The following is a 17,452-nucleotide window of genomic DNA, read 5'->3' as shown; positions in this document are numbered from 1 at the left end:
TTCCTGCCTGTCTGACAGCTCATGTGGGAGACACGCCATCTATAAAAAGGTCTGGAGGACACTGTTAATGTTCAGTGGTGCTATATTGAAACTGCAGGATTGGGGCATGCTGTGCAGAAGTCAGCACAAACAAATGTTTAAAAAAGTCTCTTAGGGACTTTGCAATCTAAAATTACAGAAGTGGGCAAAGCCGGAAAACAGGAGGGGAGATTACCACATTCCAGGAAGTTTTTAGGACGATAATACGCTTTTCTTCTTGAGCATTTGCTGGAGACAAGTGCTGAGGTATGAGCAGAGAGGAAATCCATGACATATGATTTGACACGCTACATGGATTTCATATGCTTACCTACTCCTTAGAGCTTCCCCAGTCTGGGACAAAGACTCCTATTCTGGTTTTTTGAACCAGCAAGCCAGAGAAATACTTGTCAAAATCGAACAATTGAAATTTTTGTTTCCACATAATTGGAGAGTACATTCTGTAGACCCTCTTCTCCTATCCTCAGCAGGATTAAGCCCCTACCAGATATCTAGCAGGCTCCTTAGGGCATTACCCAGTTGTGTTTTAATTGACCACAAATGTTATGCATGTATAATATAATAGTTTTCAGTTTTGTGTTCTGCTCCCTGTGGGCAGTTACGAAAAATCTAGATGGAGCCAGAAGTTTGCATCTCTGACTCAATTTATGTGTCCTGGTGTGACTTTATTGGCTTTAGCAGAATAATTTCCACATTGCATCAGTATAAGGGTCACCAAATCCCAAGAGTAGGGTAGCCAGTAAGAGCTTGATATTGGTCTTGTTGCTGCCAATGGTAGAAATTTCTCATATTTCTAGTAATAGTGTTAGAAGTCAATAGGTTTACAGGAATAAGTAGCCCAGTTTAGCTTCTGTGTTACCCCCGTGAAACTTCTTTCAATTGGTAGCAAAAGAATAAAGCAAAGCTACCAAAACACCAGTCCTGCTTCCTGCTACCACCATTCTTGGTGTCCCTCAGCCCAAGCCCTAGAAGAACCCAGTGCAATTGTTGACAGTAGCAGCCCTTGCTACTAGGGGCAGAATTTCCTTCACGCTCAGGCCCACACTGATGTTTTTCTCACCTGATGTTTTTTGTAGGGATGCCATTCTGTTCCTTTCCTTTTATATTATCAGTAAAGTGTCCTCATCAACACCTGCAGAGTTGCAAGCTCTACCAGACATATATTTCATACAAAAGAAGGATAGCAAAGAAGGCTGTATTCAGCATGGGTGATGGAAAGATTTGTCCAGAAATTGCAGGTAGTAAGTAATGTGGAGATGAGAAGTAGATGTGCAGGTTCATTTTTGACCTGCGTTGAAAATCTGTGTGTATTTAGCCAGTGTCAGTCATGACACTGATGGCCTGTCACATGAGAGGAGTCAGAGTACGTGTAGCAGCATGCTGAATGCATGACTGGACCTGTCAGGTTAGGGCTGATGACATTACTGAACAAGTTTAACCTGTTTAGGGTTTCTCAGCACCCCAGATTATAATTATTCCTCATTATTGTGAACATTTGTCACATCTTTGGGTCTTGTCCAGGGAGTCTTTGTGCTAGGCCAACACAGACAAGCACATTTCCTCTCTCTGAGATTTTTTCATCTGATCATTTTAGCCCTGTATTTGATTTTTTTACCAGTAACAGCAGGAACTCTAGAGTGCTTAGCCAGCTTTTCCAGTATCTCTGAAATCCAGAGCCACAAATCCCTGCAGTGTCATGCTGAGCTGGGGATCATGAAATCCATGATTTCTTTGTTCCTCGGGATCTCTTCCATTTGACAACTGCCTGGGGACATGCACTGTGCAAAAGGGCCTCCATGTTAAAAAACTCACCAGGGTTGGGCTCTCTGGTTACGATTTGCTTTGATAACCTTTCTTCTGTCAAGCTGTAACACTCCAGTCCATGTATGATGAGGTGCATTGAAAGGTAGACATGGAAAAGTTTTAAGCATATTTTTTATAGCAGCTGAATGCTCTGTCTTGCACATAAGTGTGAGGATTTACAAGGATTCAGGGTACACAGCACTACAAATGTTACCCTTTTTTTGTTGTCAAATTTGGCATGCTTTTTCCTTCAGAAAACTGAGGTAAAAGGAATTATAAAAGAAGCTATGCAAGAAAATGAAATGCTGCTATCATAAGGCTGTCACTGATTTCTGCTTACAGCTGTAGGGATTTCTACTGCTGTTACTCTGTCCCAGCACGTTCAGGGTACTTTTTGTCTTATTGGTTGCAAGGGGCATTTCTGTGACATCCAGCGTGCTTCACATCTACATGCCAAGTGCAATCAAAGTCTACGTGTAACAAGAAGTTGAGCAAGGAATTTGGACTCTGAAAGCCAGGATTATGTTTGTATGTATTGAGCGATTTGTGCTGCATTTGGATAAGCCATTTCATTTCTTCATTTGTAAAGTGGATGTAGCTATGGGTGACATAAGCCACTGACTTGGCTGATATTTTCAGAATACTGTCGACCCTCGCTGACCTGTGCCATGTCAGCAGGAAGAAAAGAGAAACAAGTAGGTGCATTATTGCTAATGCACAGTAGTGAGTCAGTTCATTGTGAGTTACAATATGTAAGTGTTCAGATGAAATTGTTCAGACATTAGAAAATAATTAGGTGATAACGCTAAAATGGATCTTTCCTTATCTGTTGTTTGAGACATTTGAAGTGGCAAATAAGAAAGTTGAGAGAAGGACCTTGGTAGGAAGAGACAAGATTCACTTTTAATACTGTTAGAATATAAGTTGATGTGACCACAGAGATGACCATTGTACCCTGGTAAACACATGTTAAACCTTACTCCTTTAGAGGAAATCATAGAATGATTTTGCTGACAAGATGGTGCTTATTGAACATTATTCCATTTCTGTCTTTGAGTGAGTCTTTATAAACCAGCTGATCTGGAAGAAACTGAATGAATGCAGGCACTGCTTCCCTAGGCACATGTACTCACCTGCAGAGCCACCCACACCCTAGCTCAGATCCAGAACCCTGGAACTTGTCTATATTCTCTGCTTTAAAATAGTAGAATATAACCAGCAGCCTGATTGTTGTCTTCAGAGGTGTAGTTGTTTCTATGGCTTTTGTGAAGGACCATTCCTATACCATGCCTCTAGCACCTGTTGCCAAAAAGAAGTGTTCCAGGTGCTTTACAGTCTTTTTTGGAAGGTGAAGGTGTGGGTGTAAAAGAACTCCAGCTCTCTGTGTGGTCCCCGCACCGGGACTGCTCAGCAGCAGCAGCCTCTGTGCATCTGTTCCCTTTGCCAGGGTTCATCCAAAGGGTGATTCAGTTACTCATTACACAATTCTGCCTCTGATAGAAAGCACTGTCTGTGCCCTCAGGAGGGGTGCACAATGGGATTCTTAATCAAGAATGTGAGGAACTAAGGAAAAACATTAGGAACATTAAAGGTGATGCATTTCTGGTGTGTGCTTGTGCGTTTTAAAAATCTAACTCTATACATACATATATATATATATTTAAAAAATCATTACATTATATTTTACAATTTTGTGTAGAATAAACTCTTGAAATTCCATCTCTAGCATTATCAGTTCCTGGTTTTAGGTGCACAGCCTTTCACCAGATGCCTCACTGAGGTTTTGTTGAGACCTAGAAATTCTTGGCGTAGCACCAAGCATGAGCAGAGCACTCTCCAGCCTCCTGCACTGCCACAAGCCCCACTTGTCTCACCTTTAGTCAGGTATCAGAAATGACACAGCCCACTCTCCTTGCTTGACCTTGTTTATGGTTTTTCCTGGCAAATGGTTATTTGCAGTCAAGCAGTGACAGAAAAAAGGGGTTTGGTTGTGTTGTTAATTTTTTAGTTACAGTGGTTCTGGGCTGAATTGGAAAAATGTTCCTTTCCTCATTCAGCCCTGCTCCAGCTCACTGTATCATGATTAGAACTGTTGAGAGAAATAACTTAAATGATTTTCTTTAGATCCACACTCTCCCTTTTCAAAACTCATCTATTTTGCTACTCTATCCATCTGGATTATTTGCTTGAAAACTTATTTTTAGTCAGGTTTTTGAAGTTTTTCATTAGTGGGAATGAATCTCCCACTCATAAGAGTACTCACAGGAACACCACTTCACTGTGAGATGGCAGATAAAATCCATCTCACTCCCACTGCATGCATCTGAAAGTGGTAAAGAGACAAATCAGTTAGAAGCTGTACAGAATATTAAATGCAGATAGCCAGTGTTACGGTGGAAAGTTTGTAAAGAAAATCCTTCTGTCTGAATGCAGTTTGATCTGTTAGCTGCTTGTCTGTGCACACAGAATGCATCCCCGTGTCTGTATCTGTGTTTCTGCTTAATTTGCTGACAGTTGTTCTTTGCCTACATGAGTGAATGGAGTTTGACATGTCTCTTTATGGTTTTTTACACCTTATTTCTTTGAATTTCTTTTAAAATTTCTATGCGCACCTTTCAAGAAGGAATAGCAAATTGTTCTACAAAACAGCCATTACAGAATAAAATTTTTAGTTATAGGTTGGAGATGTTTTTTCAAAGACTAAGTAAAGATTTTGTCAATGCCAACATGTTCAAGGTTAAATTCCACTTTCAAAATTGACATGGTATTTGGGTCATTTTTCCAATTGAGTATCAGTGGAAAGGCATTAAGGTGTTTCAGAAGATGTAATCCAGAACCTTAAGCTGTCTCTTCTGCAATGGAAATGCTCTTAATGATTGTGGTTGCAGATTGCAGAGATGCTGCAAGAGAAGATGCATTTCCTTCATAAACTTCATGTTCCTGACACATTTTGTTTGCATTTTTTTAAAAGGCTGGGATGCCATCATGGATTGGAAAGATGTCTTATCAGGAGGAGAAAAACAAAGGATGGGCATGGCTCGGATGTTTTATCATAAGTAAGCATTTTGATTTGTTCTTTTACTACAATCTGCAAATGAGGAAGAGTTTTGCAGGCATGCTGTAATAGTTTGTGCAGCAGTAGACTGTAATCTCCATGCAATATACAATACTGCTTGACAGTTGCACAGGACCACAGACCTTGTCCTTTATACATACAAGCTCTGCTTTTTAGTTTGGGCACTGCATCTTACTTAAGCTTTGCTTTTGACAACACAGGATTACATTTTCCAGATGTTCCTTTCTTTAACATCTCAGGCACAAACATCTTCCCAGCATCTATCCTAGAAGTACTGCAGAAGTCTGATGAACTGCTGCAGAGGCTGTGGGATTTTGAAAGCCAAGCTCCACAGCTTTTTGAAGACTGCAGGCACACCAAGGCAGCTCAGTCCATACATGGCAGTGGACAGCAAGTTTCTGAATTGGCTGTAGCTACTGCATGAGTGCAGTACTGCAGAAGTTAGATCACTGTGTATTCAGATGGACCAGGAAATAAAAAACATTTTTCCTGGAAGCTGGCTCTGCACCTGAAAAATGTGTGGAAACTTTTTGTTGTTGCTACCCAGCTTTCAGCTGTAGATGAGAGATGTCTGGCAAAAATAGCACTCTTTTCTGTTATTCTTTCAATTGAACAGCATATATGGGAATACTGTGATGTTCTTTTTCTGCTTTTTGAAAGGCCAAAATATGCGTTGCTGGACGAATGCACAAGTGCTGTAAGCATTGATGTTGAAGGAAAGATATTCCAAGCTGCAAAAGCTGCTGGGATATCCCTGCTTTCTATAACACACAGACCTTCTCTTTGGTAAGTACATTTGCAGAGTCATCATGGTCAGGGGATTGGCCTTATTCTTCATACTAGGACAGTTGTTCAATATCTACTGCACTTTCTAAGACTACAGTAATAGTAATGTGATTCTATGATTCTGTGATTTAGCATTGATTTTTGTATTCATTGATATGTTTATTCTTCCATCCCTTTCTTCTTCTTTTTTTTTTTTTTTTTCCCCGAGTGTGTTTTAGTTATTAGCTATTAATAGCATCATGCTGGTATCTAAGAGGCAATCAATTAGTCCACCACACCCACAACAGATACCAGCAGATTATTCTGTAAAGGTGTCAAGTTACATGAGCTGTCCTGAGGAAGCTTACTAGTGCTTAGGAGAAGATGGGAAACACTGCAAATGTTTGTATCTGCAGAGTTCATGAGCTTTCAAAATTCAATTTTCTATTTAAAAAAATATCAGAATTCTGAGGCGTCATTCTACTGAGAGAATACAAAGTCCCTCAAAGGAAAAAAAATGTAGTTACTGAATACTTGATAAAACCAAATACTTTAAAAGGCAAAAGGAGATAAATATTTGTAAGCTGACACTAGCAGAGACTTTTTGTTCAAAGTTCTTGATCTGTACTGTCAGTGTTTGCTTTTTTAAGCTGATGACAAAAAACGTATTACCAATTCATTGCCTCAGGAAGGAGATTGCACCAGCATTTAACAGCTTCCTCCTTTCTCTGTGGAGATAGTGACAAAAAAAAGTCTTTTGCTGGGTTAAGACCTAAATATTAAGAAAAAAAATTGTGTATTCTGATGAGGAGAAATGTCACATAGACATTTGTTTTTAAAGGAATATAAATTATGCTGGAAGAGAAAAACATTATTTAATTTTTTTTTTTTAATTTGCGTTAATTTAAATTCACTGCTCTAGAAAATAGGTATTTGGGTGGTCTGACCAGCAGATAAAGGGAGATGATTCTGCGCCTTTTCTCTGGTGAGATCCCACCTGCTGTACTGGGTCCAGCTCTGGAATCCTCAGCACAGGAAATCCATGGATCTGTAGGAACTGGCCCACAGGAAGGCCACAAAAATTATCAGAGGCTGGAGGACCTCTTCTATGAGGAAGGACCAGGACAGTTGGGATTGTTCAGCCTGGAGAATAAAAAACCGTGGGGAGGTTGTATTGCAGCCTTCCAGAGCTTAAAGTGGGATTGTAAGAAAGATGGGGACAGACTTTTTAGTAAGGCTTGTAGTGACAAGGCAGGGGTGATGATTTTAAACTAAAGAGAGTAGATTCTGACTAGATGTAAGGAAGATGTTTTTTACAATGAGGGTATTGAAACACTGGAACAGGTTATTCAGAGAGGTGGTAGATGCCCCATTTCTGGAAATGTTCAGTGTCAGGTTGGATGAGGCTCTGTGAAACCTGATATAGATAAAGATGTTCCTGCTCACTGCAAGGGGCTTGGATTAGATGACCTTTCTTTAGTAGTCCTTTCCAACCCAAGCCACTCTATGATTCTCTTCTGACTCTGATCCTCCCCACAAATAAAAATGATGCGGAGGGAGGAATTTTTGCAAAAGAACTTGTGAGAAAGACCTTTTGAGTTCAGTGTCCAACTGGAACTCATAGTTTCCTAGTACTAATGCTATTCAGGAAGATTTGGGATTGCTCTTGCAACCTCCACGGTGCTATTGACATTATCAGAAATCTAGTGATTTGTGGGGTTCTAGAGAAGTAAACAGAAGTACTAAGTACACAGAAATAAGCATCAAAAACATTTAGCATAGATGTGCTTCCACAGGGATTGCACTGCATAGGCAAAGAATGGGTTCACATGCTGTTTTCTCTTCCTCAAGATTATATTAGCAAATATTTATTTTTCAAATCAAAAAACTCTTATAGTCTACTCTTATAGTCAACAAACATTGGATCTCTCAATCAGCTATCTTAGCTTCCTGATTTTATTTTTAAGCATTTAGTGTCACAAAGAATAATATCCAAGAAGTAGTGCATACAAGCCTGGAGTTGAATCTCTTTGAGTCCCACGTCATAAACTGTTGAGTTCATTGGCCTGTCACGTTCCCTGCATAGAATTTGTAATTACTGTTTATGATGCATCTCATCTTTTAAAATTTATAGTGATAAATTACACAGTCGAACCAGGAGCTCTGAGGGAACTCTTTGCTCTTCCTCTTGCACTGCTTGATAAATGTCTTGTCAGGTCTTAACAAACTCCACATGCACACCTTTGAATATTTTTGGTGCACACACCCTGGAACTTACTGAGAGATCTGTGACTCCTTCACAGACTTTTTTTTACTTTGGTCCTTGCAAACTTAACCAAGTTTTAGGATCAGATGTTTCTTTATCCATCCTTATAAGATGGAAGGAAACAAACTGAGATGTTCAAACAAACCAGAGTTTTATCAGTAACAACAGATGCACTGTGCCTGCTTGAACATGTTTTCTACTAAGGACGTAAAATGTCTCTCAGAAAGTGAGGTAAATAAAATAAACGGGGAATAACATTCCTGGGGGGAGTCGGGAGCCTTGTCTGCTGCTCCTTGTCAGTCTTCTGGAGAAAGAGGAGTCTGGTGGAGCTGCAGTGAAGGCAACTCCAGCCACTCACAAAGTTTCTCAGAGGAAGGCAGCTTTCACCTTGCTCAGGGACATCAGGCCATGTGAGGTGAGGCACCCAGGTTGGGAGCCCACACCAGTGCCAAGAGCTTACAGCTGGCACCTTGCAGCTGAATTTCACTAGGTGAGCTAGGGAGGTCCCAGAGACAAGATTTGATATACCCAAATCCCTTATGAAAGAGTGTAAGGGTTATGAGTCACTGAAAAGAAGTCTTACCTGGTGATCCAAAATTGGACAACTCTCACCTTCTAAGAGGTGGTATTGAAAAGAGACACAGAGATCTAAATTTGCATGAAAAATACAAACCTGCTGTTCCCTGAGCCATTACTAATATTTTAATTTCTGCTGCAGGAAGTACCACACTCACTTGCTGCAGTTTGATGGACAGGGTGGTTGGCGTTTCGAGCAGTTGGACACCGCTATCCGTTTATCTCTGAGTGAGGAAAAACAGAGACTGGAATCACAACTGGCAGGAATTCCTAAAATGCAGCAGAGACTGAATGAACTGTGTAAAATCTTGGGAGAAGACTCAGTGCTTAAAACAATGGACAAAGAGGAATAAATAATTTATGTTTTATGTTTTTAAAAGTATTTTTTAGTTAAAAGCATTACAAATTCAGCCATTATCCTTTGCATGCATTGTGATAGAGGCTTAGAGCATAGAGAAACACAGCCAGCAGAAAATAATGCTCTGAATGCTATGTGAGACTTCAGCATTTTAGTATTAAGGAAGAAAGTGGTTGAATTGTGAAAAGAAAATAAGCAAGTGCACAGAGTATAAGATCAGTCATTGCAGCTTAGGTTAATTCCTAGTATAAGCCCAATTCACTGCAAAAAACTACCATCAAGCTTAGGTTTTGTAGGTGAATTTTTGCCTGAGACTTGGCCTGCAGAATGTGCTCTTGTACCAGGTCACTGTGTGCATATGATATGCCTGCTACGCAGAGCAAACCTGGCATGAAACTCAGGCATGGAGCACAGCAGAGGCAGCATCTGGGTGAGTATTCAGGTGCATGCAAAAATCTTATTTGGGTATAAGAAACATTCTTTCAGCCCATGTAAAACCAGGCTCCTGTTCTGCTGCTGAATTGCATAGACACCTTTACTTGTGTTTCTGTTAGAAATAACATAATAAATAGGCTGACCAGAAGACAACTGTCCAAGCAGCCCACTGCCCTTGTGACAGAGAAGCAGAGATAGAGCTGAATATGTAATATATTATGCTGTACTTTATGCTGTTATGCATAGCTTCAGAGGCTCTTTGCTCTTCATGATTTATCGGTTCCTTTGGGAGATTTTTGTATGTCCCCTATTAAGTAACCTCTGGTGGGGGGGTTGTAGCAGTGGGCATCAAGTGACTTAGTTTTCACTTGACTGAGTCATTCTTCTGCTACAGGGGTCTAATGCAGCCATTGTCCATCTCTGACCCAGTTCCTCTGTTGGTAAAATCACAAGGTAGATACTTGTTTGTTCCTTGAGACACTTCAGACAGGAAGGACTGTAGGGAGAGGAAAATGTCAGTTTCTAACAATACACTGAATTCTCAGGCATGGCTGTCCTGCCAGTTGAAATGCTCAGCACTTAAAAAGGTGTGTGAAAAGTCAGAGCATTTTATAACCACTAATTACTATGCCTGCCATATTTCAGTAGAGTGGCTGAACACTGCCCACTTCCCTGAGCAAAAACAGCAGTTAACAGCTTTCCTTTCAGATGCACTCACTGATTGTCTAATCTGCTTTTCAGTTCAGGAGGAACCTGGTCCCCAGGTTCCCCAGTCAGTCAGAGAGTGCTCTAAACAGAACCCCCTAAGACAGTGCTGACCTGAGCACCTTGCTGGAGGCAAAACCTGGTTAAATAGAAACAAATATGGGAATGGGTTTGAGAACTCCTCCTGATCTGTTCTCTTTGAATGCAAGTGCACTGCAAATGGACATCTCAGGAGTGAAGATCAGGGCGGGTAAGAGCCTTTGCTGATGGATGAATGGGCCTCAGCCGAGATGTAGCAATCCTGAAGTTTGTTGGTTCTTTTTTTTTATTTTTTTTTCCATAGAAGTATGATTCCTTACAAGAATTCTGTCTGGTATGCTTTGTCTGAGAGGGGTGATGCATAAACTGTTTAGAACTGTTAAGTGAGGAGAAATATTTTGGTGATATTTGCTGAGTTGGGAATGTTTGAGTACCCTGAAGTTAATATAAACTGTTTCCTTTTTACGATCATTTCATGAACAAGGGGAAGGTGAATTAACTCGGTCTGCCAAATTCCAGTCCAGAGCACTATTAGCTTTCTTCTCAGTGTGCTCATCTTGGTGATTTTACAGATCCGTAGTGGCACTTGCAACAGAAAACAGTTTGTCTGCTCCCTGTTATGCTCCTCTGTAGAGCCTCTGACTTAGATGTAACCCTCTACTTGGTCTGGTGACAGCAGTTCATTCCTCTCATTAGTTCTTCTCCATCGAGTCCCCTGGGATATCTCACTGACATAAAAAAGAATGCTCTTGGGAACCTTTGAATGGGATGAGAAATTAAGGTTCATCATAATGAGATGCTGTATTTTAAAGAGCAGACTGGAGGTCACTTCTGTGGTGGATGACATGTGCATGCATTTTAATTTGCTAGTGTCTCTACTTGTCCCTGTCCCCCCCTGAAGGCAAGCTTTCCTCCTTCTCATCTTCAAAGAAAAATTCAGAACTGCTGGGAAAAAAAATAAGTCAGCCAAGAATCTGTTCTCAGCATGCATAAGTGAAATGACTGATGGTTTTAAAGGTTTGAATATTTCTGAGTTATGTTTCCCTAAGATGGTGATGTATCAGGCCCCATATGTGTGCCCTTGTCCCAGCTGCACTCTTGCCTTTCTGCAAGCACAAAGCAGCCACAAAGCCACCCTTCCACAAGCCTCCCAAGCCAGAAGGAAGGAGCATTAGTGTTCCCCACCCCTCCTTTAGGCACTTTACCACGTGGCTGGGAGCTAAACCAGGGTTGTCCAGTCCCAAATGAAGACACTGAAAAGTGCTGAACTGCTGAGCAGTTTGGAACAGCTCCAGGTATGGCCCTGCACCCTCCCAGGCCCACACCAAAGCTCTGCTATGGAGTTTGACTTTTTTGGAAGTGCAGCACCTGTAAGCTGCTGTCCTGAACCAGGCTGTCCACACCTCACAGCACAACAGAAACATGTCTTTTGAGGAAACCATGTATAAAAGATGGTTTGTTTGCTTTTTTAAAAATTAGATTATGTATGAAACAAAAGATATGTACATTACTGATGAAATTGTAATGAAAACTGAAGTTGTACCAGGATCAATGTAACAGTATTTTCCTTGAAGTTTGATATATTTGGATTCAGTAATAGACTTGACCTATTCCCATTCAGTAATAAGCATAAAATACCCTAGCACCTCCTTCAGCTATTGTCATTCTTGTAGGCATGCAACATTAGAGGCTGGTATGAGAAGAAACCATTCTCCAAACAGCAACTTTCTGAGTAATATTGAGCCAGTTTTAACAAGATTTTTCTCATTAATTTTGAAGTTAGTTTTGTGTCTGGAAGAGAAGCTGCAGTTCTCTGCAAGTTCTCTGAAAACTTTGAGTCGTTCCAAGGGCTAAGTGAGATAGATGGGTGTCTCCTTCCGTTCCTGAAGAGTTTTATCTCTGGTGTAACGGAGGCATAGGCCAACTCAGTTTGTGCTGCTTTGGATCCAGCCAGGAAAGCAAAAGCAGAGGTGCATGCTCCCTGCTCAGAGAATAGCTCCTGGAGACACTGTTCTGGAGCTGAGAGGGAGCACTTGGCCCTTGCAGTGCGAGAGGGTCAGAGCAGGGCAGGGTGCCTTGTTGGAATCCTTTTTTTTGTGGTGCAATGAGAGCTGCTCATGAATGCCAGTCCCTTTCTGGTGTTCAGGAGCTCTGACACCCGAGAAAACTGACAAAATGACTAGTTTTGACCTTCCTTCTGCCTGTCTATTTGGAGCTAGCCAGACCCCAGCTCATTGTGTTACAGCACCTGGATACTGCAAAGCCTCCTGTGAGCACCCTCCCATCCCTCGGGATTCAGGGCAGACTGGACTTGCCTGGGGCTGCATCCTAGGTGGGTGCAGGTGCTGAGCAAAATTCATACCAGTCTCAGGCACGGGGTAACTGTACAATAAATGTACAAACTAGACACTTCAGATGATGTTGGGATTCCTTGCAAGAAACTTCAGAATGGGAGGAAACATTTTTCATGCATGAGATTTCAGTATTTTTGAAACTAGGAGGAGTTTGTTTTTCACTTTAGTTTCGGGACCAGACTCATTCCTGGTTTAGAAACCATCACTCTGCAGGGGTAGAAGACGCCACATATCTCTTAAAGGAGTTTTTTGAAGCCAGTGGGATTTGTATTTGAGTGAGGAATGAAGGACTTGGTATTCAGTGGAATATTTTAGGGAAAAATGCAATAAAAATTCTATCCTAAAGCAAATGAACACATTTACAGTCCCCTTAATATGTTTGAATGTCAATAATGCATGTCAAAGTCAATCTTACAAGCCTGTGATCAAAGATTTCAATCATACATAGAATAAAATCCCCCTACTGAACTGTTCATGAAGCTTAAGAGAACTGAACTGTTAATCAAATGTCTATGTTTTGTTTATGTTTTCTATTAATGCCTTTTAAGAGCAGACAATTTATAAAGCAATAAATTATGCTTTACAGTTGTAATTTATTCCAACCTCAAATAAAACATGTTGCATTTACTTTGAGTTTACAGTGTTCTTAGGAATCATTCACAAAGCAATCAGAACCTGTCTGTGTGTGCTCTGGGACCCCCTTCTCACCCCTTGTTTCTGTGATGGGGTAGGAAAGCCAGGGATGGATGTTGTGTGTTTGCAAGTTAAAACCAGTGTTTCATTCCTGTATCAGGCTGGTGTCAAAGGCTGCTGTGAAGTTTCTTATGTCCTCTGCCATCTGCTTCAAGGTGGACCTTATTGATGACAAGAAGATGACAAGAGCTGCCACCTCTTTCTGGGAAGTTCTGCAGGGAAGCTGGGCACAGAGCTATGTGCCAGAAGACAGTGTCAGTAACATGAGATCAGGTGGCCTCAGCAGCATCATGACCCAAAGGCTGTTATGGTATTTGTAAGATAGAGTTATGCATAAAGTATCAGCATCACAAATATTGCCAGCAAGTGCTCATGTAGGTCTAGAATAGAGATTTTTATCTTTTTTTTTTTTTTTTTTTTTTAGAGTTTAAGATCCACAAATGCAGTCTACAGTCCTGCAGACTGCCAGAAGTATCAGGGCCCTAAAAACACTGGTTGACTCTTCAGTACCCAGAGGTGGCTTTTGTCTAGCCATGTCCCAGCTGCCTGGCTGAGGTACCATGTGGTGGGACAAGACCTGGGACAAGAATTAGATTGTCAGGAGGGGCTGACCTGGGACAAGAATTAGATTGTCAGGAGGGGCTGAAGGCTGAAGGCCCCCCTCCCATGACTCGTCCAGCTACTGCACCCACTTGGAAAGCACCACTGGATAGCAAAGCCCAGGATACAAAGCATAAGAAATGCATTTTTGGAAGGGTCTGTGGGGCACTGTAGGACCATGAATCAGATCAAGAGGAGACAGGCTGTATGTTAGAGGGGTAGGTGAGCTGAGAGCTGTGATTTGAGTTTCAGTTTTATTGGTAACACATGCTTTAGTGTCTGCTTTTTTGGAGCACGGTCCTGCTTCCTGATTAGGCTGCTGGAGCACTGCTGCCATGTGTTTGCTATGAAGTGCTGGAGCCTTTGCCCAAGGGTTAAATATTCCCAGAAGAAGTGGGACAGTAAGGCTTACATCACAGGAGCACAATGGATTCAGGAAGGATTCAGAGAAGATGCATTGAAAGGCTTCCCACAGCTGAAATTTTCTGGTAAGTGGGGAATATCTGGAAAAACACCTTACTCTGTCTCTCTATGGCCTTATTTCTGATTATGGCTCATTCTATGGCACCTGCTTTGTATTTTTTAAATTAACATCTCTAACCTCATGTAAATGAGACCATTTACAACAGGGTAACGTGACATACTAAAAAAGCTGCACCCACCCAGTGCAAGTCTGGTGTGTATAAACAATCTTGCTTTTAAGCAGGTAATTAAAAAGGGGAGAAATAGTTATGGGGGCTGATGCAGGGCTGAGGAGTCAACTTGATTGTGGGGCCGAGTCCTCAGTGAGAAACCAATCTGGGATGAGGTCTGGGGAAAAAAAAGTCCAAGAGAGCCCATGGGAGGAGCCCTGTGTTGGGGAAAGGGAATAATGAAACCTGTCGTGGACATAAAATAATCATGCAATGGCACATTGTTCTTCTTCTGTTGTCATCAAACATATAGAGACAAGCTGGCCCTGACACAGCCTTTGTAGCATAACACAGAAAAGTTAAAGCAACAAAAATGTTGATTTATTGATCAATTTTAGAAAGAAAATTTTAATGGAAATTATTTAGACTGAAATGTCTTTGACACTGAGTTTGGGTTTTTTGTCCTTTAGAAATGTATTTCAAATAGATCAGGTTCATTATGACTTTCATAAAGATTTGGATCTTTGGGAAGCAGAATTGTTCTCGCCATAAATGAAAAGCAAGTTATTGAAGCAAACCCAACATCTTTAATATTGAAAACAAGCCCCCAAAAGGTACTGAATCTCTAATATTCTTGTCCTCTGTATCTCAGTTAAAATGTTTTTCTTCTTAGTTATAGCTCACTATGCTATAAATAATTGAAGTTTATTAGAGACTTTTATTTCAGTTGGTGTTTCCTGTGCCTGTGTGTTTGGAGATCTCTGCCTTTATTTTATGGGTTGCACGAAGTCTTCCTTCCCATCCTTTTAGTCTGCTTTCTGTCCCTGCTGGCATGGATTCAGTGCTGAAACATCTGTGTGCTGGTGCTTTCCTCCCTGGGAAATGTACAAATGTGTGTGAGAGAAGGGAAGTCCTTGAGCATCGCATGGACAGACCCTGGAAATAAAGCTTTTTATTGGTAGTCAGCAACCACTTTTAGGAAAAGTCTGAAGTATCTGCACAACTAAAATGATCAGTAACTTACTAATGCAGAGTACTGAAGTACAACTAGAGATAAAGATGGGCTTTGCTAGGTGGATGCTAGCAATAGGACATTTTTACACTGAGCAAATGCTTATCAGTATCGGTGTATAACTTCAATGCCAGGGTAGTTTAAAAGTTTTACAGCTCATACCTGTGAAAACCAAATAGTCCTATTTTGACCCTAGCAGGTGGCTACCAGAAGCACACTGCTGCTTATTACAATGTCCTTTGTAATATTTCTAGATAACCCTTAAATTTAATAAATTCTTAAATAGTGTCGTCTTGTCTGAACTCTACTATTCAGCTAAGAATCCTTTCATACCCAGTATGAAATGGCAGCCACAGAAGGAAAACTACAAAAATCCCCTTTTCCTTGCTAGTGCATAATGAGCATACAAGGAGATGCTGTTGAAGGCTCTTGGTAGCCTGTTTTTATACTGTAATCATGTTACAGAGAATTCAGCCCCTGTCTAATCACTAATTTTCATTTATGTATGTGCCATATGGCTCACTGTTGAGCATTAGAGGATGAGGACTCAGTTTATTAGACTCTTCTTGATTACCTTATTATGGGTGGATAAAAAGAGTGATTAATACAATTCATGCCAAGATGAAAGTAGAGGCAAGATATGCTGGTCTGGGAGAACAACTGTGCTTCTTTTTTAAGGACTTACTTCCAGGGACTTCTCTGAAGAGAGGTTCATTACCTCTTTCAAGTCCTGGGCTGAAAACTGCTTGTCCAAGAGAAGTTTTAATTAACAGACAGGAGAAAAAAAAAAAAAAAACAACAACCAAATGGCATCATTAGTTTTGAAGGTATTAAAAAATGTCTGCTAGATGTTTCCTTAATCAATCTGATTTGGCTTTGTCCATCTCCTCTGACCTGCTTTCCCTGCTCCAAGGCTGGGCTGCTCCACAAGGATGGAGCCATGATGACTGAGGGCTGGCTCCCTGCAGGACATCAGTGAAGTGCCTGCTCCACCACCCTTCTGAGTGCCCCTAAGGGGCCTGAGGTTATTCCACCAGCATGTACTCCAACATTTCCAAACCCCTTCCCCTCCAATTTAGGATTATTTTCCAAAAAATTATCTTCTCACTCTCTTGGCTATAGCTCTTGCTCTGCCTGCCAGAGCTTACGGTGGAGGCTGGAGATCCAGGGGCACATTAAAGAGAAACCAGAGAAGATGAGCCAAAGAATGCTTTTACCTAGCACAGAGTTCAGGGGTGTATCCTCAAATACCTGCCTAGCCTGCCATGAAGTGTAAGGCCACGTTCAAAGCATTTTGGTTTAGTTTGTTAAAAATGTGCTTGAAGATGTATATTCACTTTGATGATTCAGAGCCTTATGCTGATGTAAAAAGGATAAATGAGATGAAGAAGTTGGAAGTAGACCAATTCAGGTTCGAAAGAAACCAGGACAGATTTTGATTCCAGTGGGTGCTGGGATGCTCCAGCAAAAAATGCCTGTTTGGCACAGGGCGTTGTTGGATGGCATCTTCAGCTTGTGTGAGGCGGTGCCAAAACAGCCCCTCCTGGCTGACAGGTAATTATGAAGGCAGGAATTCCAGAGCTACTGGAGCCAACAGGGCTGCAGCACCCAGTTTCATGGGCAACTGAGACAGCACGCTGAGAAAAAGTACACATCTGTTTGGAAGGCCTGAAGCCATGAAGTACAAGTCTCTCCTGCTCTTTTCCTACATTTGTATGTTAAGAAAGTACAAAGTGCCCTGCCCTGGCACCATGAAAGCATGCTTAGCCAGCAAGGCCCACCTCAGAAAGGCATTTCTTCATGAAGGGCTGCCCTGCATTCCCCAGTGCTGGGCTGAACATGATGCTGGGCTGCACTAAACAGGGTGCTGGGCTACCTCCAAGTCAGAGCAGGCACCTGCCCTGCCAGCCTGGAGCATGGGCAGAGGATCTCTGTGTCTGTATCCACCTGCCCAAACATGTCTAAAACTGGCCATAATGTGGGTTTCTGCTCTAATCTTGTCTGACTGTCACAGTCTTTTCAATTTTTTTTTTTTTTTTTTGATTTCTTGAGGGCGGAGGCAGAAAAGGCCCAGCTGCACACTCCTGAGGAGTGAGGCA

At 41.4% G+C, this 17,452-nt stretch overlaps 1 protein-coding gene across 1 annotated transcript in view; it reads left to right on the top strand.

The window, feature by feature from the left end:
• The window catches only part of ABCD2 (ATP binding cassette subfamily D member 2), a 46,628-nt gene extending 33,579 nt beyond the window's left edge, over nucleotides 1-13,049 (top strand). The window contains exons 8-10 of the mRNA XM_071733894.1: nucleotides 4,814-4,898; nucleotides 5,579-5,704; nucleotides 8,668-13,049. Of these exons, the coding sequence (XP_071589995.1) occupies nucleotides 4,814-4,898; nucleotides 5,579-5,704; nucleotides 8,668-8,878 (422 nt within the window). The 3' untranslated portion in view covers nucleotides 8,879-13,049. The remainder of the gene's footprint in view (nucleotides 1-4,813; nucleotides 4,899-5,578; nucleotides 5,705-8,667) is intronic.
• Nucleotides 13,050-17,452: the final 4,403 nt, after the last annotated feature.

The sequence above is a fragment of the Heliangelus exortis genome, chromosome 1 (genome assembly GCF_036169615.1).
Source record: "Heliangelus exortis chromosome 1, bHelExo1.hap1, whole genome shotgun sequence".
In the NCBI taxonomy this organism is placed as follows: Eukaryota; Metazoa; Chordata; class Aves; order Apodiformes; family Trochilidae; genus Heliangelus; species Heliangelus exortis.
This window is presented reverse-complemented; position numbering and strand designations above follow the sequence as displayed.